Below are 25,234 nucleotides of genomic sequence, written 5' to 3'. Positions count from 1 at the left end.
AGCATGCTAATAAGCGACAATTAGTATGCGTATCACTGGGTAGGATGAAGATATTAACATTGTATTTCTTTATGACAAATATGAGAGATGAGAAAACTTTAAGTTTTGGTCTAGGTACAAATACAATTCAATATAAGATTTAAATTATGTAATGCAAATTGTACGAGTTGCACATCTAGTGGGGTTGGGTCTCAATAAGGAATATCCCCTTTTTTTGCCTAATTTGTCAGCTGTTGTGGGAGTGCAATATTCCCTAAATGCTATATGGCATGTTAATAAGCCTAATTGTTTTCCAGCCTTATTAAGACATGCGTGCCTTACATTACATTACATTACATTACAGTCATTTAGCAGACGCTTTTATCCAAAGCGACTTACAGGAAGTGTATTCAACATAGGTATTCAAGAGAACTACTAGTCACCAGAAGTCATAAGTGCATCTCCTTTCTTAAACAAGCATCTTAAAGCATAAACCAGAGCAAAAGTATAGTGCAGAGGCAAATTACTACGAAAACAATAATTGCAACAGACTAATCCGAATATAGTAAGTGCTACAAACTACTACGAATAGGATAAGTGCAGTAAACAAATACAAATTCAATAAGTGCAGCGAACTGATACAAATACAGTAAGTGCAACAACTAATACGAGTGCAATAAGTGCTACGAGGAAGGCTCAGGGTAGTACTTCTTGAAGAGGTGAGTTTTCAGCCTGCGCCTTACATAAACATGAAGTAGTTATTGTTATTTACATCGGCTACTATACAATATACAACAATAACAGAAACCCTTGTTTGCCCAGGCTCTCCCCCATGGACGTCACAGCTGGTTATTCAGTGACAGGCACCGGTCTGTCCCACTAGTGCCAATGTGTTGATGTGAGGTCAAGGGTGACAGAGGGACGCAGCTCATCTTAATCTAATTGTTTCAAACGTAAAGGCCATGTCTCCCTTCAGTGACGCAGCAACTGTCATAACAAGTCTCCAGGTGTCAGTTTATTTCCATGCAGTGAGGAGGGTTTGAACCCAGGTGTAGAATTTGAAATGTTGGGTCACACATGCAAAGGCCTGGTCGTGGTCACGTGATCGCCAATTTAGATAATCAGATGGACTTTTGTGTTTTTTTTGTTGATCATTTTCTGTTCCTCTGCCTGAGGAACAGAAAACGCACGCCTCACACACGCCTTTTGCTATTTTGTGTCAGCCTTGGCAACAAGGAAACAACCCTCTCCCATTGGCCTCCTCGCCGTGTTCAGCTGTCTTCTATTCGCCTTCCCCCACTGCCACTCAGAAGCCCAAAGTGCCCGAAGACTGCTGGTTGCTGCTGCGGATACAAGGACAGCAGGGCTGGGGAGAGTCTGCTCTGAGTGCGCAGTGGATGCTGAGGGGAGAACAACACCGTTTGTTATCGTTATGGGTAGCTTATTGAGATGCAGTCACACCACTTGTATGGATTCATGCATTCTCATCAATTCAACCTGTGATAGTCTTATGAGGCCAATTAGAAGCGTTTACTGTTTTGCAGCATCTCTAGCGTAGACAAATTGTTGCACCGAATGCAACGTTTTCTCAGCTCAGCTGCGTCGGCCCTCATCTTTCGGTGCAGAATTCTAATCACCCTCAATCATCAGTAATTCTGCAGGTAAGGGATCGTTTTTTTTTATTGCATTATGTTGTCTAATTAGATAATGTTCTGTGGCAGATGTAGTCATCAACATCGATAAACAGCTGCACAATGTTCTGACAGAGCAAAAATAGCAGGCTTATCAATGATATAACCGCAGCAATTATGACCCTCTTCACTTCACTTCTATTTTTTTTTTTTTTAATTTGTGCTGCGACGTTGGGCATGAACTAATTATTGTGAATAGCCCACAAACAATACACAATGGTGTTCGTCAAATGAATGTAATATTGTCTCAACTACTGCTGTTTCTGGATTGATATTAATTGGCTTGATATATTTATTTTAAAGGCTTGTAGAACAAGCTAAGCTTAAGGACATTTGTGCATTAGGCCTTTTAAACAGAAAGTAGGTGATTATGGTCTATCTTTTACAAATGTACGCATATTTTGTGCAGACATCATGTCAGAAAGCTCCATTGGCTACTGTACAGTTTGTTGTGAAAATAGATCAGCACACTGTGTACCAAATGTGTGTTACTGTAAAACTTGGCAGACATATCAACCTAGATATTCTGCAATGCAGACAAAAAAAATCCCATGGATGAGTAACCTTCAGCTCCTTTGACTTTAGGGTTTGTGGATCTGAGAAACTGGTCCACTCGATCCCCTCAGTCATATTCAAATCGAGTTGATGGATATAGGTCAGGAGGAGAATCCCTGATTTAGACAACAGGGCTGTTGGTCAGTGTTAACATTTTGTGTTAATGAGTTGTAGTTGCACCTCTACGGCAGGGTCATCCGAACCTCTAAACATGGTCAGATGACGTCCTGCTGCATTGTCAAAATACAAACCGTTATCATGAGTGACCACCGTTTAGGACTCTCCTCAGTGGACAATTTTGCCTCATCTTGTACCACTGTAGCTGATGGGGCATGAGAAAATAACAGAATGGCTTCAAAATTGAAGAACCATCACATATATATATATATTTATATATATATATGTATGTATATATATAAATGTCTGTGTATATATATGTATGTATATATATATATATATATATATATATATATATATATATATATGTATATATATATATATGTATATATATATATATATATATATATATATATATATAAATGCATGTATATATGTATATATGTATGTATGTATGTATGTGGAGGGTGTAACTGCATGGCACTTGATGTTCTGACCTTCAGACCACCCTGCCACCAACAACAACACCACACACACGCGCACAGACACATGCCCACATGAACCCCCCCTGTTGAGATAGGCTTAGGTAAACCAGCTCCATTTCTCCCTCACTGTAGTGCCAGACATCTGAAGCAGCAAGCATTACAAGACTATTTCATTTTGATGAGTATATATTGACCATACTAAAGTGAAATAATTATCCATTTATAGTATTTATAATCTGAAGAGTCCTAGATGTTATGCATTCCTATTAATTATATTAAGAGGGAAGACTGGAGCCAGGATCTTTACTACTAAGACTATGTCTTATGATATGCTTTGAGCAGTAATGGGAAATCTGCCCTGAAGGCAGTAATGTGCAGTACCTGTGCTCTGTTTCACTTTGCTTAACCAGGAAACAAGGAAGCCTTAGGCTTCCATATAGATGTAAATCTCCCCACTCTGTTTCCTAGAGATAACCAGCCAATGTAGGTTATGTATGAAATTAAGACTAATGATGCTTTATATGCACAACTGCTAAAATGCAGTTGCGACTGGACCTTGGCAGGAAAAAGATAGATAGTTTTCCACTTATCTCTATTTGAAGCAGTATAGCTTGGAAAACTGCCATCATGCATTTTGAGACGCACAGTTCACAGTCATGCCATATGATTGGTGTTTTCTATTTATATATATATCCTTGTTCTGACCATGTGAAAGGAGGGGTTATTAATAGCAAACATCTAAGTCGGAATGTTCTTGGCCCGTCGTAACTGACATTGAAACTGTAGCACAGCACAAGTATTGTTTTGATGATGTCTGTTTATGAACTTGGATCCCTTGACTGCTGCTTTGTCACCCAGGTGAGTGTTTTAGTCGAGCTCTGCAAAGGCTGTTGGAGCTGCACTTATACTGGCTATGGTATTTTGAATTTGCAAAGCAGTATTGAGTCCATTCAACTGAAGCTGTCCTTGCTCTTAGTGTGTTTCATTTTACTCAACACTGTCTGTGGTCTGATGATAGGATAAAGAAGACTGTTTCATTATAACTGCGTTGCTAGGAAACAGCTTGTGTCCAATTTTGTGGGAAACAAGCTGGGACACAATTTCTTCCTGTTGAGCTTTTGACGTTCTGAAACACTGCGACAGGAAATAAACCTGAAAGCATTCATAATGCATATGTTTGAAACTGTGAGAAAATAAATCTGTTGTTAAAAGCTAGAGTAGGGTAACAAGCTTCCTAAACATTGTCTATTTTTCCATTTTGTCCTTTTCATAAACCTGCATCTGAGTAATGATCTGCTTTGTTGTGTCTGTGTGATCTTGTTTACACAGGGAAAGCATCATGCTGACAAGTATCACTGAAGGAATACTCTGTTGCCTGACTGGGAAGGTTACCAGTCTAGTCTTGCCCCTGGAGTCAACAGAACCCTCTGATGGTTTTGAGTTTGTGGAGGTGAAACCTGGTAGAGTCCTGCGAGTACGGCACATCATCCCTGAGCGGCAGCCAGTAGTAACCGAAGAGCAAGTTGCAGGCAAGGAGAAGAAGGATGGCTATGATGATGATGATGACAGCTCTCCTGAGGATTATAACGAGAGCAATACCGGCAGCAGCGTCCACTGCAAGAGGAAGATCACAGTCTACCGCAACGGCCAGCTGGTGATTGAGAATCTCGGTGATGTTTTGCACTCTGAGATACTGCAGTGTCAGGATGGGGATCTGGAGCCTTGCAGCACTGTAGAGGTGGAGCTGGCTGACTACAAAGAAATGCCCTCTTCTCCAGACCCCAACCCTGTTCCTCCTTCAGTACCTTCCCCACTCGGGGAACAGAAACCAGCTCCGCCTCCTCGCCGCCGCCGTCGCAAGCCCAAGCGCACCGTGCAAATCGACTCAAAGAGGGTGATCTCGAGCTGCAAAGGGACGCACTCGGATGTAGCGCTGTTTTTCGTGCACGGTGTGGGAGGTTCTCTGGACATTTGGAGCAGCCAGCTGGACTTCTTCTCTCGGCTGGGCTATGAGGTCATCGCACCTGACCTGGCCGGGCATGGAGCCAGCACCGCCCCGCAGATTGCAGCAGCTTATACTTTTTATGCTCTTGCAGAGGACCTTCGAGCCATCTTCAAGAGATATGCTCGTAAACGCAACATTCTCATTGGCCACTCATATGGGTGAGGATTTGTGGCCTGCTTTTGTTATAAATCATTCACCATATCAATCTATCTAGTAGAGATTAACATGAAGCTTTATTTAACAATGCTGTACCAATCTCATTGTATCTCTTCCAGAGTTTCATTTTGCACCTTCCTGGCACACGAATATCCTGATCTGGTACATAAGGTGGTGATGATCAATGGAGGGGTCCCACAGCTCTGGAGCCCAGCCTGTGTTCCATCTTCCAGCTGCCGTCGTGTGTCCTTCACTGTCTGTCACCTTGTCTGGCCTGGAGCTTCCTCAAGTAAGATCTGCATTTGTATGGTGCCAAAATTGACACCAGAGACAATGACACACCAAAGTTACTGCTCTTGTCGCTGAAAAATAACATAGAAAACCTAACCAAATAACTTCCTCTATTTTTCTGACCTTCAGGGCTGGATTTGCCCGACAGGGTGCCAAAGAGAAGCAGCTGTTGAAGCAGGGCAATGCCTTCAATGTGTCTCCGTTTGTCCTGCGAGCCATGATGAGTGGCCAGTACTGGCCTGAGGGCGATGAGGTCTACCATGCCGAGCTCACTGTGCCTATCCTCCTGGTTCATGGCATGTGTGACAAGTTTGTGCCCATGGATGAGGACCAACGCATGGCAGAGGTGAAGTACACCTTCATATGTGAATGAGTGCTGATTTATCATGTGATATTCAATCTGAATTGCCGTGTTTGCTCTGTAGGGTTACCTGTTGTAATGTTCTGCCTTCATTTTGTCTCCCTTTCTAGATCCTTTTGTTTGCATTCCTTAAAGTCATTGAGGAGGGAAGTCACATGGTCATGATGGAGTGTCCCGACACCGTCAACACCCTCCTCCACGAGTTCTTTCTATGGGAGCCTGACATGTCCAGAAAAGACAGCATCAAGACAGACACAGCTCTCAGTGACACTCTCCACACGCTGAAAATCAATAAGCCTATGGACAAATAACCAACGAAGAGTCTAGTTTTATTACACGACAAAGCAGAAGGCCTTTTGAGGCTTGTGTTTTTAAGGCTGCTACAAGGCTGAGAGCTGTTATACACAGGGCCACATCTTAAGGATGCAGATGGCCACTGGTGCTCCAAGATAAAGCAGGACTTAGGCATAGTGCCGACCAGAGAATGGTGGAACGGACATAAAGTGAGAGGAATGGATGCAAATACACAGTCAGTTTCCGCTTCGCTTTTTGATACCAGTTTGTGCTCCATCATGTCATGTTTGCAAAATTACACAAAACCTGGAGGACTATGTCCATTAGTGATGTGTGTATGAAATGTATCTGGCGAAGAACTGACTACTGCAAGATGCAAAAAACATAAAATCCATGAAATGGTGTGTGAATTCCCTCACTTTAAATATTCTGTAAAGTAGTGAAGAGCTTCTGTTCAACCTTTACAAAATGTTTATTAACTTAGTGTTGGGCCCATAATACATCTGCATTCAGTGGGAAACTTGCTGAATGATGTTTCGTGAATTGAGGAATTACAGATCTGATTGCTGATTTGCCAGTATAGTGAAGGACAGCTTATGGTAAAACTAAAGTGTTGATAATAATAGTTTATTATCAATTACTGACTGGATAACAGTTGGACATGGGTTAAAGACATTGAATATATACCGATAAACATGCTAAATGTAATTACTAATTGCACCACATGCATATAAAAAATCTGTCATAAAGCGAAAATATATATATATTTGTTCTCCTGCATTCCAGCCATCCGTTAAACACATTCATACAATGAAGTGTACACCATTTCAAACATGAAGACTCACAATCACAGCTATTGTCAATAAATAGCTGTGGCTCTTCTCATTCAAAATTACAGCAATATATTATCCGTATATATTGAACTCTTATATAAAATCTAAATCCGAAAAGCTATGTGTGTCTATGTTAAGCACAAAGTTACCAATTTATCGATTCACAGTTGCATGAAAATTAAATAATATTTAATGAGAGATTTGTGTAAACTGGTTGCAAAAACAGATGTAAACAAATATGGATGCCAAAAGGTTCTCCTCCTTTATTCTAGCAGCCAATTTCTGCAAAAGTATATAATATCCTAAGGATACAAGTACTGAGGCCCTGCATGAGTTCTGAATATTAAAAGGTGAAAGGGTTGTTTCAGACAGTTGCAATATATTCTTATATTGAAAAATTCCCTGTGCACTTCTCTCTAATCAAATGAGTGTTCCTTTTAATGTGTAAGTATTATTTTGCCTTTATATTGAAATAACAGCAACTGCCATAATAAACTGTGGATGTATTGGCTGCTTTAAGCTGCTGAGTGTGTTCCCGTACTACTCTTCAGTCCATCCTATTTATCTAATGGTATCAGACAGAAAGAATGAGCTAAACATTATGCTCACTGAAAGACATTCATTGATGGGTGCTGCTTTGTCTCATAGTGGGACAGTTAGTTGCGAGTAAAAGCACAGTCTGACATAGTGTATCTATTGACTGGATAGTTTATACTGTTTTGAAAAGCAGAAGATGTAAATTGGTGGATTTGAAACTGGGATGTCCAAAGATTATGACTCAGCCAAACAAAAAAGTCCCCTTAAAAGAGGGACATTTGTGCTGACCATGCTGGTCTGGTATATATGCATTTTGACAGGATGCTGATGCAACATTACTGGTCTTATGCAACTGGAACAAAATAGAAAGAAGTAGAATGGAAATAAACTGACTTGGCACTGACATCTCAAACACATTATATATTCTCTGTGGACTTTCCAAAAACCAACAACTGCTGCTGATGCAATGTACTGTAGGTCTCTTTTGATGTAAAAGGTCAGTAAAACTGTATGGACAACAGGGTGCACATGTACTTCCTCTTATGCTAAAAGTGTGCATTTACAAATTGTCAGTGCTCATATGTGCTATATCTTTTTGTGGTTATCAATGTGTTAATGTTATTGTTGCATTTATTCATGGAATCATAAAATATGCACTGCCTGAATGTAGATGCATATAACATTATATAGCCTATCAAAAAAGTTGGATTCAGTGTATGAATGTGCCTTTCCTGGCATTAAATAAAACCGATGTTCACAGTCTACAGGTGATTTTGCTTGTTTGTTTGCAGTATTATATTGTCTTTTTCTTTAGTGGGCGTTGGATGTAACAGCATCACAGTAATTTCAGAATTTCAGTAATGCAAAGTACACCAAAAATTTACCACATTTGTATTTTCAGATAATCTTTCCTAATTATTTTTAAAAAAATACAACATCTTCACCTATCCTCATAGCAGTATACCTAATTTAATACATTTCCCAAAATTCCATGATAATTTTGCTTTCATTATTTTAAACTTGATTTCTTTCTTAAATGTCATTTAATGTGATGTTATTTCATTTTTAGTATCTTCATTTTCTTTGTCAGTGCCAGAGATACTAGTATTCAACTGTTAACTGATTACCTTGTAATCAGAAGAAATAGATGGAAGAGTTGAAACATTACTAGCACATTAATCTAATGTTTGGAAGAAAAAAAACTAGATATAAATGACTGAACCATGTCATTTTTATTAATATTAGAAAATTGCTTGTTTCAACTCTTCCATCTATTTCTTCTGATTACAAGGTAATCAGTTAACAGTTGAATACTAGTATCTCTGGCACTGACAAAGAAAATGAAGATACTAAAAATGAAATAACATCACATTAAATGACATAACAAACTTAAGAAAGAAATCAAGTTTAAAATAATGAATATTGGGCAAAAGTGCTCACAACGTTCACATGGAATTTTGGGAAATGTATTAAATTAGGTATACTGCTATGAGGATAGGTGAAGATGTTGTATTTTTTTTAAAATAATTAGGAAAGATTATCTGTGGTGCAGAAACATAGACAATACCCGGGCTAATGAAGTAACACGAAAAGTCGAGAATTAAATGAAATGTTTGAATCCATCCAGAGATGCAGCCCTCTGATTGGCTGAGCGTGTCCCATGCGTGTTGTGGTAAACACAATCCGAGATGCGTGTGCATGCGTAGACGTGGTAATGGAGGATAGTGAGCTATTCACTGGGGGCTTAGTTAGCAAGCTGTCTTCTTCACCGTATGCCACTATCTGTTCTTTCTATTGACTGCGAGACATCTGCAACGCAAAGGAATACCGTCTTAACCAACTAAGAGGAGGTGGTAAGTATCTGCATGTCGAAATATATAACTGCTGCCTCCGTTAGCTTCTAAACTCTCAATGCTAATCTGATAGCTAAACTAGCCGGAACTGCTCCACAGCTAATGTCGATGCTAGGGGTCGGGTGTAGGCTATTTCCTGGAAACGATATCACTGACTTGGGAACTGATAGTTTCACTGTTTTGATTTGTCCGTAAAAGTGAACTCTAGCACTTGTTGACTTTCGTTTATATGAATTAGACAGCACCTACGAGCAGGCTAACGCTAGCTATATCCACATGTGCCGACGGCCCACCACACGGTGATCTTGGAGGGATGTAACGCGGCTAACATGTTTTCTGTGAGACAGGAAGTAGTCCCATCCAATCACGGTATCAACGTCAAGTGGCTACCTAGCCTTAGTTGTCTTATGATTATCACTTAAGCACCATGATGGCAAAATGGCAAGTTCATCCCAAGTGCAGTAGTATATGTTAATGTGGGCTATCGTGTGCTTATGTCACCGGAGCTCACGTTAAATGGGACTTGAATACTAGTCCAAACATTATGCTAACAGGTTAGCTAATGCTAGGCTATATGAGCTGCACAGTCGTTGTAGAAGTTAGCCAATGCTTCTTTAGCAAGTTAGCAAATTAGCTAATGTTGCTAGCTGGGCTTCCTCTGTGGGGCCCGAATTAAAGAGACGGAGGCTCAACCAATCGGAGACGGTGATAGCTGTCCCCGTCCCTGTGCAGCCTCCAGGCCGGCTTGTCCCCGCCATAGTGAGGAGAGGTATGCCATCACGTCACAGTGACAGGGACACATTTAGATTAAGTTATACTCTCTCTACTATTCAGAACCAGCTGTACCTTATTAGGAATATAATAAAGTAGGAGTCATTTGCAATTAATGGCTTTAAAGTGGCGCCCACTTAAAGATGGGTTAAGTTTTGGAAATTCTGAAAAATAAATGTTCCGAAATATACAATGCTATATCATTATAGTACTATTAAACATAGGTTGAATCATTGAACTGTAGATATTCGTTTTCAATTGTTCAATTAAGTTAAAATGTTAGGGGCGGAGGTCAAATAAGGCAGGATCCAGTTAAAGATACCAGTCTCTGGTAGAAAACGGATAATGGAATAGCTGATTTAAGATGTATTTAACCGATTTCCGCATTCACAATTTGCAGGAGCCGCCATTAAGTTTTGGGATGGCGTCCGATGTGATTTCCCAAAACAATGGTTCCAAGGGGATCATGACTTTTTACCCCACAACTGAGGAATTCAAGAACTTCAGCCGCTACATTGCATATGTGGAGTCCCAAGGAGCTCACAAAGCAGGCCTGGCTAAAGTAAGTACTGATACACTGCTTGTGTTCACACAGGTCATTGTCAAAGCCGTTATAGTGTTATGGGATTATATTTGTTGCCAGTAACGCACTGTCCACTTTCCTCCTCCAAGATTGTCCCACCAAAGGAATGGAAACCCAGAAAGTCTTATGACGATATAGACGATTTGGTGATCCCTGCACCCATTCAGCAGGTGGTGACGGGTCAGTCGGGCCTTTTCACACAATACAACATCCAGAAGAAGTCCATGACCGTGAGAGAGTTTCGCAAGATTGCCAACAGTGACAAGTAAGAATTTCAGCAATAAAAAAACCCCCCATTAAAGTCATTTTTTCATCAGTTATCAGACAATCTGTTACAGCTGCAATTGAAGGCTGCCAACTGCATTTTTAAGTTTATGATGGTAAAAGTTAGTTTATGGTGTTGGTATTAATTAACTGCTGCCTTTTATAGGTTCTGTAGTCCACATTATGATGACTTTGAGGAGCTGGAAAGGAAATACTGGAAGAACGTGACATTTAACCCTCCCATATACGGGGCCGATGTTAATGGATCTCTGTATGGCCCTGTGAGTTGACATTCTTGGATATTGTTGCTGTAGTGAATATTCATGGATTTTAATGGATTTTCCGATTGCTGTCTGTGTACCTGATACATTACTGAACATAGTGGTGTTTATCACCGCTTCAAGTCCCATCTGTTGATTTTGTATTGTCTGCTCCACTTCTGCAGGACGTCAAAGAATGGAACATTTGCCATCTGGACACTATTTTGGATACTGTGGAATGTGAAAGCGGCATCACTATTGAGGGTGTTAATACACCCTACTTGTATTTTGGCATGTGGAAGACCACCTTTGCATGGCACACTGAGGACATGGACCTCTACAGTATCAACTACTTGCACTTTGGAGAGCCCAAATCATGGTAAGGACACAAACTTCTTTTCTTGATCCGATGTACCAATAGATTCTTACACATTCTTATAAAATTGTTATAATAATCTGACACTATAGCATTTATGCAGCAGGGTGTTCTATCCCAGAATGCTTTGGTTTGAAAAAATGTGGGAAATTGAAAACATCTTTTTCAATGTAGTAATGCAATCTAATCTGACACCACACTGTATAGTACATGCATAAATCCATATCAGTTTACTGTGACTAAGAAGACTAATTTGAACCTCTGCAGGTACTGTGTTCCTCCAGAGCATGGGAAACGATTGGAGCGTTTGGCTAAAGGTAAGAAACAAACCCAATATTATCTTTCCTTGTTTATATTATCAGGCTGTTCATTCTCATGGACTTTAACATCTGTTACCTCTCCTTCTAGGGTTCTTTCCTGGTAGTTCCCAAAATTGCGAGGCTTTTTTAAGGCACAAGATGACGCTCCTCTCTCCCTCTATACTAAAGAAGTACGGCATTCCCTTTGAAAAGGTACGAGTAGATTATTTTTGTTTTTCCAACAGAGGGCCTTTTCTTCATACCCACTGAACAAGCCAAATGTGTAAACTGCAGTTACTGAAAAAACGTTCTACCTCTCCCAAAAAGATTACTCAGGAGGCTGGTGAGTTCATGGTAACTTTCCCCTATGCCTATCATGCTGGTTTCAACCACGGTTTCAACTGTGCAGAATCCACCAACTTCGCCACAGAGAGATGGATTGAGTACGGCAAGCAAGCTGTTTTGGTGAGGATTAAAAACCATACATAACCTAATTTGAATCAGATTTTATCTTGCTAGTACGATTGTAAACATATACATTCATACAATATAATCAACTATATGTTTATAGATTACATGCAACATTATCACCTTGAATCACTGTCTCTTTTTTGCTCTCTTCCCTTTAGTGCTCCTGTCGTAAAGACATGGTGAAGATTTCTATGGATGTGTTTGTGAAGAAATTCCAACCAGATCGCTATGAACAGTGGCTAGCAGGGCGAGATGTGTCACCCATTGACCACACACGGCCCACCCCAGAGGCGAAGGAGTTCCTAGGGGATTCCTTTGACATCAGTAACTCCACGGAGAGCTGTGGGGATGATGGGGAGCGAAAGAGGTGGGTCATTTCCTACATTAATGAATGCTCTTGTATATTTGTTTAAATGGTTTATACAGTAAAATGTTTTAGTACATAGATTATTTATTAGTCCTGATTATGTTGTGCTCTCTGTTTGGAACACCCATCGGCGTGTCTGCCATGGAAAGTCTTGTAAAGTGACTGGAGACAATCATCCCTATGACCTTGTTTGTCTGCCTTTTGTAAAGCAATGTACATGAAAGCTACTTATTCCACATTCTATAAAAGGAGTTGTGAACCCTGTTAGAAAAATACGTACTCAAAAATATACAATATATAATTGCTTAATGCAAGTTATATCAGATTAAAATCCCAATTACAGCAGAGGAAATCAGTACTAATTACTCTAGACAAAACAAATCCTGGCTTTCATTTATTAATAATCTGGGACATGCTAAGGCCCTGTTTCCTGGAATGCCCTGCTACCCACTCATATAGAGATTTATCCTTTTCCTGCCAAATTAGCTTGTATATGAATTATTATTATTATTATGTTTTTCATACACAGGAAAAACCCAGTATAATTTGCTTCGGCAAGATAAAGTTACTCTTGTCTGCCTGGAGTCTGGTGGCTTTTAGAAAGACATATTAATTTAATGTTTTGTACGTTTATAAATTATATTAATTGTCCACATCCCTGTTAATGCTATTATTATATATTCACTTTAACACGCGTCAGCATCACACGGGTGAAGGGATTAAAATAAGCGCTTCACCCGGGTGTCATGTTTCCTTCACTTACGTTTGGAACTGGAGCTGATAAATACCTGTGACGACTGCAAAGTAATTTGTCCCAGGGATGAATGCAGATTGTAACTTTGCCCACTGAAGACAAAAAACAGATGTTAGTGGTCAGTGATAGGGTTTTTGTCCAGTATGAAAGCGGCTTGAGACACCGTTGCACCCGAAGAGCGCTCTGCACAACCACAGTCTTCCTTCTTTGTTGGCCACATATACGTTTTACTAGAGCAGTTGAAGTGGCTTGCCAGAGGGAACTCAAACAATTCAGCATTTTGCATTGTATTGAATTCTATTATTAACATTTCTTGTTCTAAGAGGTATTTCACAAGGTTTCATTTCACAGCAGCAGAATAAACTAATTGTGTTTTGATTCCTGCAGTTTATAGTCCTCTGTTTCTCTGTTTGGTCCTCAGCACTACACAGAGGATAGAGACCAAGAGACACAGAGTCTGTCTGGAAGTACCTGAGGAGGTTGTTCCCAAGGATGAAGATGAGGACGATGCGGAGCAGTATGGGAAGCGTCCGAGGCTGAGCCTTATACCTCCACGTACTACGTCACAAGATGGCAAGAGAACTAAAGGTATTATCCCTTGTGCATTACCCTTTAGTTTCCTGTAGGCAGCTAAGCCTCAAAGAGCAAATTTTATATGGAGAAAGAAAAGTGTCATGAAAGTGCATTTTTCACCATCCCTTCTTAACGGAAATCTCTAATTAAATTTACAGGTCCACCAAAGTTGGTTGTCACACCAACCAAGCTCACTTTATTGGATCCATTTCATAGGAGCCTAACCCAAAGTAACAGCGATGTAGGGCGGCCCCCACATTATACCAAGACTCGTGCACCTGCGATCTCGTCTCAGTCCCAGCTCAGAAACGGATATTTATCAGTTTCAGCAGCACCTTCATGGACTGAGGCCACTGCTCAGCCGGCCCGCAAAATGGGGGTAGCCAGCCTGCTCTTCCACAGAACTCTGAGTCCAAAGGAAACTCTTCAGGTGCAAAGCTACACTATAGAAAAGCAGCAGCGGCAGCAGCAGAAGCAGAAGCAGCAGCAGCAGCAGCAGTCTCAGACACAGCTGCAGGTTCACAGCTATGCTAGAGCGCATCAAGCCCGTCATCTCCAGCACAAAACCTGTACATTATCACACACACAAGTTCAGTCCTCGCCACAGCCAGAATCCAAGATTATTCTTACCAACGCAGCACTGAATCAATCGGAAGCAGAGAGTCTTGTAGAGCAGGGCCAAAAGGAGGACAAACCTGAAATATCGATGCCCGCTGAGGCTCCAGCTGAAGTGAAGGAGCCTGAAGTTGATTCCACCTGCAATTCTGCTGCTGCTTGGCCACAAATACATCCCACAGAGACGAGCAAAACCGTGAGGGAGGCCCCAAAGAACAACAAGCGAAAGGTCCGTTTGTTTTTTAATAGAACATTCATTGACTTAACAGTCATGTCAAAGATGCAAGAAGTGGAATGTCATTTTAAAGTGTTATTGTTGTTGCCTGTCTGTGCACTATGACACATGCATGTTTGAGCACAGGCTATGTTTCTATGTAGCATGCTTTGTCTTTTCTGTCAACTTAACCCCAAATCATCTCAATTAGCGTGATCTCCTGAACATATGACTTGCTAAGTTTTTATTTAGTGCTCTTAAATTTGTGTCTTTGCTTCACAATACTATGTTGCATCTAGTTACTAAAGAAAAGGAGTTTTTGGTGGTCTTTACTGGTGCGTTTTCCTTGCATGATGTTTGCCTACTTGTCTCTTTGAGCACAGTTGTGTTACTGATTCTAGTAACACAACATTCTTGGAGATTTCTCTGGTGGCAGAATATACTTTATCAGGTATTATTCCAAAGTCTCCCTGAATGTTAAATGTTATTCATTCTGTTCAAACTACAGAGTAACCAATCCCCCCTTGTGGATAATGGCATTGTCATCCTCAACGAAACCATTCCTGTCAAGAAACCTGTCTTTGATGAAGTGAAGGTGATCCCTCAGAATCATCACGTAAGTATTTACTAGCTGTGACCAAATTCTCAAAGGGATCTATGGACCCAATGTTTATCTGGAAATGTATGCATACCAGTAAAGAGCCCCCAACATCTCTTACGATATATTCCAATCCAACTGATGTTGGATGTTGTGTTCATTGCTACAGGTGCAGTATCATGCTTGCTCTGAAGTTTTGTCTTGCTATGCACTTCTTATTCCAGCAGGTGTCAGAAGAGCAGTCATACTGCAAGTCAGCTGTGAAGAAACATCAGCAGCAGGCCCAGCTCTGCAAGCTGCCCCGTCATCACCCTCTAATCAGAGAGTTGCACAGTGACAATGGTACGCAGTTGTTCACCTGCGTAATGTAGTAGTATGTGGTGTGGAGCTTATTTACTTATTTACTTTACTCATATTTATAGTAATAATATTAGATCTTGTTCTAATTATCATTTCTACGCATGTTATTATATATACATCCTATTTTTCTTATGAACTCACATGGCTTAAATCCTCATTCTTCCACCACCATCTTCCTCCTTCATTCACACTTGCGTCTCTGTTCTTCATCCCATCCTCCTATCTGTAGAAGAGTACATAGACGAGGAGTTTGAGCAAGAGGAGAAAGAGGAGTGGGCAAAGCCTTTAACCCAGCTGTGGCAATGTCGCCCATATAACCCTCAGGCAGAGAGAGAGTACAACAAGAGCATGGGACAGCAGGCCCCCTACTGCTCCATCTGCCTACTCTTCTACACCTACCATCAGGTGACAACTACAAGCTAATATACAATAATACAACTATTATGAAGTTTTTTGTATTTTTGTTCTTATCATCTCATCATTCTGCATCTATATTAAGTGGACGATCATAGTTATTAGGATTTCATAAATAGTTGTCTTTTTTTTTTTTTTTTTTTTTTTGGCAACCCACCACTGAAGCAGACACAATTAAATGCATTTCAGATATATATAGATATATGTTTATATAATAAATTTGGCCACAGTAATGTTAACATTTTCACATAGTTGTGAATCAGTGAGGATTGGACCAATCAGATTATCGTATAACAATCACCAAGACTTTTTTTTTTTTTTTTCTCCCCCGAAGTCTGAATCCAATAGTGGGAGTTCCAGCGTGACGTTGGTGAACCGTCCAGGCGGCCGCCATTGGTCCAAGCCACTCATCCCTGAAATGTGTTTCAACACCCAATTTAGCAAGACAAATGATAACGGAGAGGGACAGCTGTCTAACCCTCATGTTGCAGAGGACGGGACCAGCCGGCTGGTCAGCTGTGCTCAGTGCTGCGTCCGCGTACATACAAGTAAGCCCCTTTTCTGTGATGAACAGCTATCTATTATAGTATGAGGTGGTAAGAACACTTCAGGGATTGGTAAATTAAATTTAAGCCTTCAGTTTAAAACTACTGTTAAACACAGTTTTATTAAAACAGCCATCCCTTAAGACCATAAATGGATTATGGGTAAATGCACAAACACATTCTACACTAAATCATTCAGCCAGTAGCACCATGACATTGAGACAGCGTTTACATACATTAGAGCCTTTCTGAAATGAATTATTTTGCTGAATTAAATTCATTTAGTTTAGTTTTACTTGCAATTGGATGGTCGTTCGATAGCCTGATGACTTATCAGTGATAATTATCTAAGATAACACGCCAAGTATGACGAATAACCATGCTGTGGGATGAGGATGTGAATGATGACATGTTCTGTTCTTGTTCAGGTTGCTACGGTGTGTCTGGGGATGAAGCAGAACTTGACGACTGGTTGTGCGCCCGTTGTGAGGCCGATGCCACCACAGAGGTTAGTTCATTTAGCTATCTTTTAATGGATAATCATTATTTCTATTTAAATTATTTGAATTTCTCATGAAATTGATACTGCCACAGAGTTGCTGTATCCCTGCACCAGGTCGCCTTGTATTATAGAACATTTGGTGCCGTTCAATAATATCAAGGTCACTGTCATAACGGCCAGTGTCCCGGAAAATTGGTTGGAAAAGCCTAGAGATTTGTGAGTTATGCACTAATGTTTTATTAAAGTAGTAATAATAATTTGTGGGGTTTTTTTAAGATGAAATGTAATGCCCTGGAATTAATGTCTGTAATGTCTGCAGGTTTTTATTTTTGTGGTTAAATGTGTTAAGTTGGGAAAACTGTTGTTCTAGGAACAGTTTAGCGTGAAAACCACATGGTGCAACATTAAGAGTACATATATTTATTTTTAATTAAAGTGAATAGCAGCTGCTGGTGCTAAAACCATTGTGACACCATTGTGAGTATCATAAGAGGCATCTCTGCTTTACTGTAGTTCTATGTTGCTTTTAACATCAAACAAAAATGTATTTGCATGTGCACAATATTATGAGGCTTCTCTAGTATCTTAAAGTTGGTCTGTATTTTACCCTAAAAGTACAATACAAACCATTATGTACCTTTACTGCACTTACAGTTTATGACAATTAACAACCACAGCGGCTTTTGCTACACTTCTAAAGTTGGCTCTTTATGCTGCCGCTTCCTTTGTCCTGAGACAGTGAGTGTCCCTTTCTTGTGTTTGTTATTGTTTGGAGAATTTGTTTTCCTAACTTTCAGCTTTCAACCGTCCTGCCCGGTCCGAACAATGGGTTGTTAGGAAACATGTTAGGAATGTGGCACAAACACTTTTGACCACCAGTGGGCAATGCGTCACTCTATATTAAATTGTGACAGCACAATGGACTTGGCTTGACACCATTTTTTGTATTTTGTAGGATGTAAGATATTCCTTGTAAAATTAGAATTATTTTCATTTAAATTATTAAATTATTAGGACATTGACTGCTGTGGATTTTCACTAAGGAGTTCAAGCCATTCCTTGTGTTATTAACTCGGCTTACTAGCCAACAAGCCAGTTGATTTCTTTTAAAGTTTTCCTGAAATATTTTGTGTATTTTACCACGGTGGTTTGTGTAATATCTGTGGATAAAGGCGTGTCGAACAAGAACTGTTTTGGCAGGAAAGTTTGAACAGGATTTGAATATAACGACAACATATGGAAGTAGTCCGTTACAAGCGGCACCGTTTTGAAGGTTTTAAGAGAGTACAGTAGGGCGTTCCTGACAGCTGCCAAACCAGGTGCACAGTAGCTTTGTGTGAAACAAAGGATTAACAATAGATTGATCTTTATATAGCTGAAACCTATCCATGTGATCCAGTAGAGGAGACTGGGTAATCGCCAGTTTGAGCTATAAATAATATATATATATATATATATATATATCTATCTCCAGACATCAGGATTTAGGTGTTATGAATTTAAAGGAGTCAGTTGCAAGAGTTAGTATTTTTAATAATATATTGTTTTGTGTTTGTATTCCTCCAGGACTGCTGTCTGTGCTCCTTGAGAGGCGGCGCCCTGCAGAGAGCCAACAATGACAAGTAAGAAATACTAGCAGACCATAGTGCTGCCAATACAGTGCATGAATTTGTAAACCAGAAGCCCTATAACCGACCCAACCTCGAAGTTTCATCATACATGTATAGTAGTCATGGCAATCTGAGTCTCTAATCTGGAACCATAGGATATAAAACAAGAGTTTTAGAATACTTCTTTAAATGTCATATACTATATATTGAAATAGGACTTACTGAACAGTGAGGCATCAGTCTTATGCGGAAACCAAATAGCTATTAGTTATATAGTGAAAGAGAGTTTGGTTTTATAGGGCAGGAAGTGCGATCATATTTATTCATTCTTTAACTGAACACAATGTTAATATTTATGATATATCAAAAATGTCATCCCTAAATATATATTTGTCCCTTTGTACTTCTATAATGCGTAAATAGTAGATTGCCGGTTGTGTCAGGATCGATTTGATTAACGAATGTTTTTGCGAGTCCAGTGGGTGCGGATATTAAAAAATGAATATCGGCACGTGCGAGCTGGTCGGCTTTTTGTCTCTCACGTTATCACTTAAGTATAAAATAATTAGGTTAAACATAATTTGATTTGCTGCAAATAGCATTTGATGTTTATTGTAATGAATTTAGGCTACCAGGAAGAGTGCACTTAGTGACTGTGGTTGATTTAGTTAATCTAGAGATGACTAGAGATTCTTTTTCCACCATCAACCAATCGGATGGTCGAAGAGTAGGTAGAATTTCAGTAGACCGAGATTTTCTTTGGTTGCCTACAGCAGCCCTAAGAAGGAGTCGACAAGTTGTTATAAAAGTTGTAGTTGTTTTTCTTACACCTCATATGTAGACATTAACATGTCTTGTAGTTGGGACTACAAGTTGATGTCTACATATAATGTTTACTTGTCTCACTGTGTAACCACATTCTTCAATACATGCTCTTACATTTCTAGAAACATTGCTTCCTGGACATTGAATTGTTTGTTCTAAATCTCCCTAATGTTTGCCTTTCTCCCAGGTGGGTTCACGTGCTATGTGCAATCACTGTGCTGGAAGCTCGCTTTGTCAACATCACTGAGCGTGGCCCCGTTGACCTCTCTGCAATCCCACTGCCTCGGTTCAAACTGGTAAGACTCACTACAGTTATCTGCTCTAGATTTAAGTCTAACTAAAGGGATTTAGAATAGGAGACCTGTTCTGTAGCCGTAGGCATAAAGGTAATACTTGTTGATTTGATGTGCCAGAATTCTTAAATTGTTCTCAAGTACTTGAATAGGAATAATCATTGACGTACAATAAATGCATTTAGTGTGGTTGCAATTAATCTTTTCTATCTCACTATCATCACAATACCTATCCACTTATTTATGGCAATATGAGTCGGGTCTATTTTCCCCCTGCCAAGTAGTTTTGACCCATACACAGATTGGATTATTGGTAAACAGAGTAGTACTCTAATGGTATCTGTTTGTGGTTCTCACTGAGGACAGGCTTTTCACCATAGTGAAACTACTGTGGCGCCTGTTGGCTGTTACCCACTTCTCGATCTGGCCACCGCAGGTTTCTGAAGAATGGATGCTGTTTCAACTACGTAATGGAGTTATGACAGTCTGACCACCTATGATATATATATATTTTTGTTTGTTTGTTTCAGGCATAATACACAGTTTTTTGTTTTTTTTACTTGAAGACAATGTTGAAGGCAAACAGAGTATGCTTGTGCATTAGTCATGTTCAGTCTGGAATTAAAGCTGGCCATTGTTCACAATGGTTGGCCTTGTCTCCATTGTCATAGGTCTTGATCTCAATGGATTTACTTCTAAATAAGTACTTATGATGTCAGAACACTATTAAATTACCAAAAGGAAGTTGCGTAATATCCTTCATAACATATCTGTGTTCCAGTTCGTGTCTGGGTCTGCCTGCTTTGTACCCCCTTTGATAACTTTTATTTTTGTAATCTTTTTTCATCTCATGCTCCCCATTTGGCTTGTTTCCTTTCTCCTCTTTTCCTTCCCCTGTACTTCCTTTGCTTGAACCTGTAACCCGTAACTTTTCTTCTTGACCGCTATACCACATCCACGCTTGTCTTTGTCACTCTGGTAGAAGTGTGCATACTGCAGGAAACGGATGAAGAGGGAGGTGAATGGCTGCTGTGTCCAGTGCTCCCACGGGCGCTGCTCAACGGCGTTTCACCCCACCTGCGCTCAGGCAGCTGGAATGCTGATGCACCCAGATGACTGGCCGTTCATAGTCTTCATCACCTGCCACAGACACAAAGCGCCCAGCATACCAGAGGTAACCTAGAGGAACACGGTCAGGCCAGTAGTAATTAATTAGATGCAAAAGGTCACATCATTTTTACATGCATAATCTTGCAAAGCTGTGTTTGGATTTAGTTGTTTTCTTTTTAAGTAAAATTTAGTTAGCTGGAGTAATTCCTGTTGTATCAAAGAAAAAGCCAATGAACATGATACACACTAACTGGTTGCTCTCCATATGATCACACTGCTTAGCTTGTTTTTTTTTTAGTGTACTTTTTCTTTTCTGAGATGCATGTTGAAAAATAGTTAACTTTAACTTCACTTTTAATTGTTTTTTTCTTCTTTTTTCTATTCTATCCGAAAAATGGCACTAATGTTAAAAATTCAAAAAGTAAGTTTTAAGTGTTTTTTTTTTTAGTTTCCTCATTGCAAAGAAAGTTTCCTTCCATGTAATCAGTTTGGCTTAATCAGCAGGCCTAAACAAATAGCTTAATAAAGTGCTGCAGGCATAACATACTTTTCTAGGCCAACCCTGGAAGTAAGCATCACTCTGGTTCCCTCTACAAAAAGCTAAATGGACTCTTCCATTGGATTTTGGTTTATTATAGAGAATAAGCTCTGTGGAAAACAGATTATGATACTGACATGTTTTGTTCAGCAATATGTTCTCCACTAAAAGAAACGCCACCTTTTTGGATTATTATTTTTTTAAGCCCAAATGTAATGCCAGAAGTAAAAATCTAAAATTGGGTTGTAAAGGAACTACATCACGGTCGAAGTATACACAACAAGGCTGTGAGTCAGCTTGATGATTTGTTTCATATAGCCACTTGTTAGTAATCGCCTTTTTTAAGATATGTAATAGCTTCAAAACTCAAGAGGTATTTACTGACATAATCTATATGGTAGAACAAAACATTAAAACCTCTTAAAATGTGTTTACCATGGACTTTATTTCAGGCATCTAACAAAACACCCATTGAGCTCATTGAACCGGAAATGCAAAAATGCTAACTCATTTACAGATTTTAGTTACATCTTCTAAGATCAGATTCCAGACATGTCAAGTATGTCAGAGGAATATTTATTTGTTTTGTTTTATGATTAAGCAATTACGTTTGTATACCAACAGTTACTGCCACTGCTCAATAAATGATACCTTCTAGATGTTTGTTCATTTTACACTGATAATTGAAGTTTGTTTACAATACTGTTTAGCATGCAGTTTGTTTTTGTGCTTTATAGAATGTGACATTTAACGTATAATTTTCTAAGTCACATTTTAATTTTAATATAATATTTATTTCCCATCTGAGAAGATGGATAAGAAATACCTTATTTGGCGCTGTTTTGGTATTGAGCTATGTGACCACAAAGCATATTGTAAGTTAAAGCAGAGAGCGGTATAATTTCTCGGGTACCCATTGCTAAACGAATATTGTATTCGTCATTACAGTAGACTAATCATCGCTGAGTTATCTTTACAGACTCGTGCTGTTTATTTTGCTCTACAATGACTTATCTCGCATGTGGCCGTTAGATTAACTCTGTTTATGTCCACCAGCGCAACAAGGCTTCCATGCGTGAGCTGGCAGTTGGGCAGAGGGTGATATGCAAATACAAAAACGGCCGTTACTACCACAGCGAGGTGGTGGAGCTGACCACAGCCACCTTCTACGAGGTGGTGTTCGACGACGGCTCCTACAGCGACAACCTCTTGCCAGAAGACATCGAGGTTAATAGAGTTGCTTCTAATCATTTACCCTGTCAAGTGTAAAAATGTATAAGCTGATGTCATTTAAGTTCCCTGTTTAGAGAAGTTTTCTAAACTAATACAAAGTCTGAGTTAACCATTCCCTCTCTTATCAGAACCGTGACTGCGTCCGGCTCGGTCCACCCGCTAACGGTGATGCTGTTCAAGTGCGATGGACAGATGGGTTGATATATGGAGCCAAGTTTATTGCGTCGCACTCCATCCCCATGTACCTGGTAAATCCTCCTTTATGTCTCTCTTTCTGTCTCACTGGAAACTGACTTGCATAGACTGTCTCTAACGGGCTTCCTCAGTTTGTTCAAACCACATCAGAGAGTTGGGTTTCTCAGCCTTAAGATGAGGGTGATCTTGTGTGGGGGAAAAAGTAAAATAGTTTGGACTCATTAACAATGAATAAGCATGCTCAGCAATATGTGATCTGTTAAATGGAACCGCTTTAATGCTTCAATTAAGTAGTTTTGGCTGGTGGTCTATGAGACAGAAATTATGATGTGACGCGACAGCCTGCATATTATTGTCTTTTTATTACCCAATTAAACAGTTATATAAAATGTGAATGTATTGATTTATTGCAGCATGTGAGTAAAGTGCTTGAAATGTAATAAAGAAACAGTTTAAAGCAGCAATCCTAAAAATACATGGCGGTAGAAGGAATTTTCATGCACATTATATGTACATTAGTGGTTTCACTTACTGTGTGTGTGTGTGTGTGTGTGTGTGTGTGTGTGTGTGTGTGTGTGTGTGTGTGTGTGTGTGTGTGTGTGTGTGTGTGTGTGTGTGTGTGTGTGTGTGTGTGTGTGTGTGTGTGTGTGTGTGTGTACATTCAGGTGGAGTTTGAGGACGGATCACAACTCACTGTCAAGCGAGAAGACATCTACACTCTGGATGAGAATCTTCCCAAACGAGTCAAGTCACGACTGGTAACGTACAATCCCCCTTTTTATCAGAAGGTCTCTGAATCTTTCACGCTAAAACAAACGTGTGTGTATATAACATTTATTCTATGTTTGTGATCTGCAAAAAGCACTAATTTCTATTTCTGATGTTTGGTCCTCAGTCGGTGGCGTCAGACATGCGTTTTGAGCTCTTCTCACAGACCGACGTCAAACCGAGCTCCAAAAGGCAAAGGGTGATCAACTCTCGGTACAGAGAGGACTACATCGAGCCCGTCATTTACCGCGCCATCATGGAGTGACATCCCTTTCCGTTTTCTCCATCCTGCTCTCCACCTCATCAACTCACCGCAGAGAGATGCAGCTCCAGATCTTTGTTTCTGGGTCTGGCCTCTCTGTTTCTGGCTACTGCTGATAGGAATGACCCCCTCCTCTTCCTCTTCTTCCACTGCCTGTCAGGCTACATATTTATAAACTACGGCTGGGACTTTAAATGACTTTTGTGTGCATTAAATAATATTCTTTGACCTGTCTTTCCCATCACACTGTAGATTGTTTTCTTCCTCCAGTTCATTTAGTTTTTTCTTTTCTCAGGTAGAAGCCATTAATGGATTATTAAATATGGAAAAAGGATGGACTATCTGATTGAGGCAAGATATATTTTTTCTCGACCACCACAGTTACCAGCTGAAAAGGAAACTTTACACGTTATACAATGGGCAGTTGATCTTAATTGTGTGACAGTTCTTCTTTGAATGACCGTTTGCTCTTGACATACTGATTTATGTTATTTTCATAATAATTTATCATATTTTGCAGTGATAAAAAATGATGCTTGTGAATGAGGATTTAAAGGAAGCATCATTTTGGATCAATTTAATTTATGAGCCAATCAGCTGTTGATTACAAAAACAACTGGATTCATCTAGACCTGTGTTAAGTTTTTACCCCAAAGACATGAAATAATATCTCAAGGTCACCTTTTGACACATCTTCAGGTTGTACCTATGAATCATGTAATGCGATGCATGTATGATTGAGGTATTGCTTCTCATTGGTGTGTCAACGTGCATCTACTGTGAAGATAGAAGAAAACTAGACATGATTCAAAGGCCCAAGCCTTACATTTCAAAGGGCCACGCATACCTTGTTTTTTGTAAAGCTTAAGGTTTATTATAACTATTGTAATTAATTATTATTACACTTTATTTATGCGAGAGCACTGAGTTTAAGAACAAAGCTATTTTTGTCATGTCCTTTTCACAATCTGAAGAAAACCTAAGATGTATTTATATTTATTATATTGATAGGTTTTCATATACCCTGTTTAAATTTTCAACCTCTTCTCCTGTATTGGGATTGAAGGGTGTGAATGCTAATCTGATTTAAATCCTTCTCTAAACGAAAAGCACTTATTTTTGCCTCCTGCCTCAGGAGGTTTACCATTTTTTTCGACACATGGCCACAACTAAGATTTGATTCTTTTTTTTTTTTTTAAATGCTAGCTCTAGAGGTGAACATTGTAACCAGGTTCTAGTTTGATCACAAATAAATGAAAAAGCGGTAAGTGAATCAT

General features: G+C 39.6%; 2 protein-coding genes across 3 annotated transcripts; both read left to right on the top strand.

Moving 5' to 3' along the window:
* The first annotated feature begins 1,302 nt into the window (after window positions 1–1,302).
* LOC129089022 (protein ABHD8-like) lies at window positions 1,303–8,047 on the top strand. Its single transcript, XM_054596339.1, is given in 6 exon segments — window positions 1,303–1,640; window positions 4,157–4,990; window positions 5,108–5,175; window positions 5,178–5,277; window positions 5,409–5,625; window positions 5,751–8,047. Coding segments are annotated over 5 exon segments (1,410 nt in total). The 5' UTR covers window positions 1,303–1,640; window positions 4,157–4,166; the 3' UTR covers window positions 5,952–8,047.
* A 904-nt stretch (window positions 8,048–8,951) lies between these two features.
* On the top strand, window positions 8,952–25,234 carry LOC129114094 (lysine-specific demethylase 4A-like). 2 transcript variants are annotated; one of them, XM_054626614.1, is made up of 23 exons: window positions 8,952–9,157; window positions 10,329–10,490; window positions 10,601–10,776; window positions 10,942–11,056; window positions 11,221–11,414; window positions 11,679–11,728; window positions 11,820–11,923; window positions 12,038–12,175; window positions 12,340–12,548; window positions 13,724–13,890; window positions 14,034–14,719; window positions 15,213–15,320; window positions 15,530–15,644; window positions 15,892–16,067; window positions 16,411–16,624; window positions 17,050–17,129; window positions 18,690–18,745; window positions 19,746–19,854; window positions 20,834–21,025; window positions 22,556–22,726; window positions 22,861–22,980; window positions 23,593–23,685; window positions 23,823–25,234. In XM_054626614.1, exons 2-23 carry the CDS (start codon window positions 10,350–10,352, stop codon window positions 23,958–23,960), a joined length of 3,552 nt encoding a protein of 1,183 aa, XP_054482589.1. In that variant the 5' UTR covers window positions 8,952–9,157; window positions 10,329–10,349; the 3' UTR covers window positions 23,961–25,234. The 2 variants fall into 2 exon arrangements, with proteins under 2 accessions (XP_054482589.1, XP_054482588.1); XM_054626613.1 differs by having other exon boundaries at window positions 15,527–15,644.

The sequence above is a fragment of the Anoplopoma fimbria genome, chromosome 3 (genome assembly GCF_027596085.1).
Source record: "Anoplopoma fimbria isolate UVic2021 breed Golden Eagle Sablefish chromosome 3, Afim_UVic_2022, whole genome shotgun sequence".
NCBI lineage: Eukaryota > Metazoa > Chordata > Actinopteri > Perciformes > Anoplopomatidae > Anoplopoma > Anoplopoma fimbria.
Note: the sequence above shows the minus strand (reverse complement) of the source record. Positions and strands in the feature narration are given on the sequence as shown.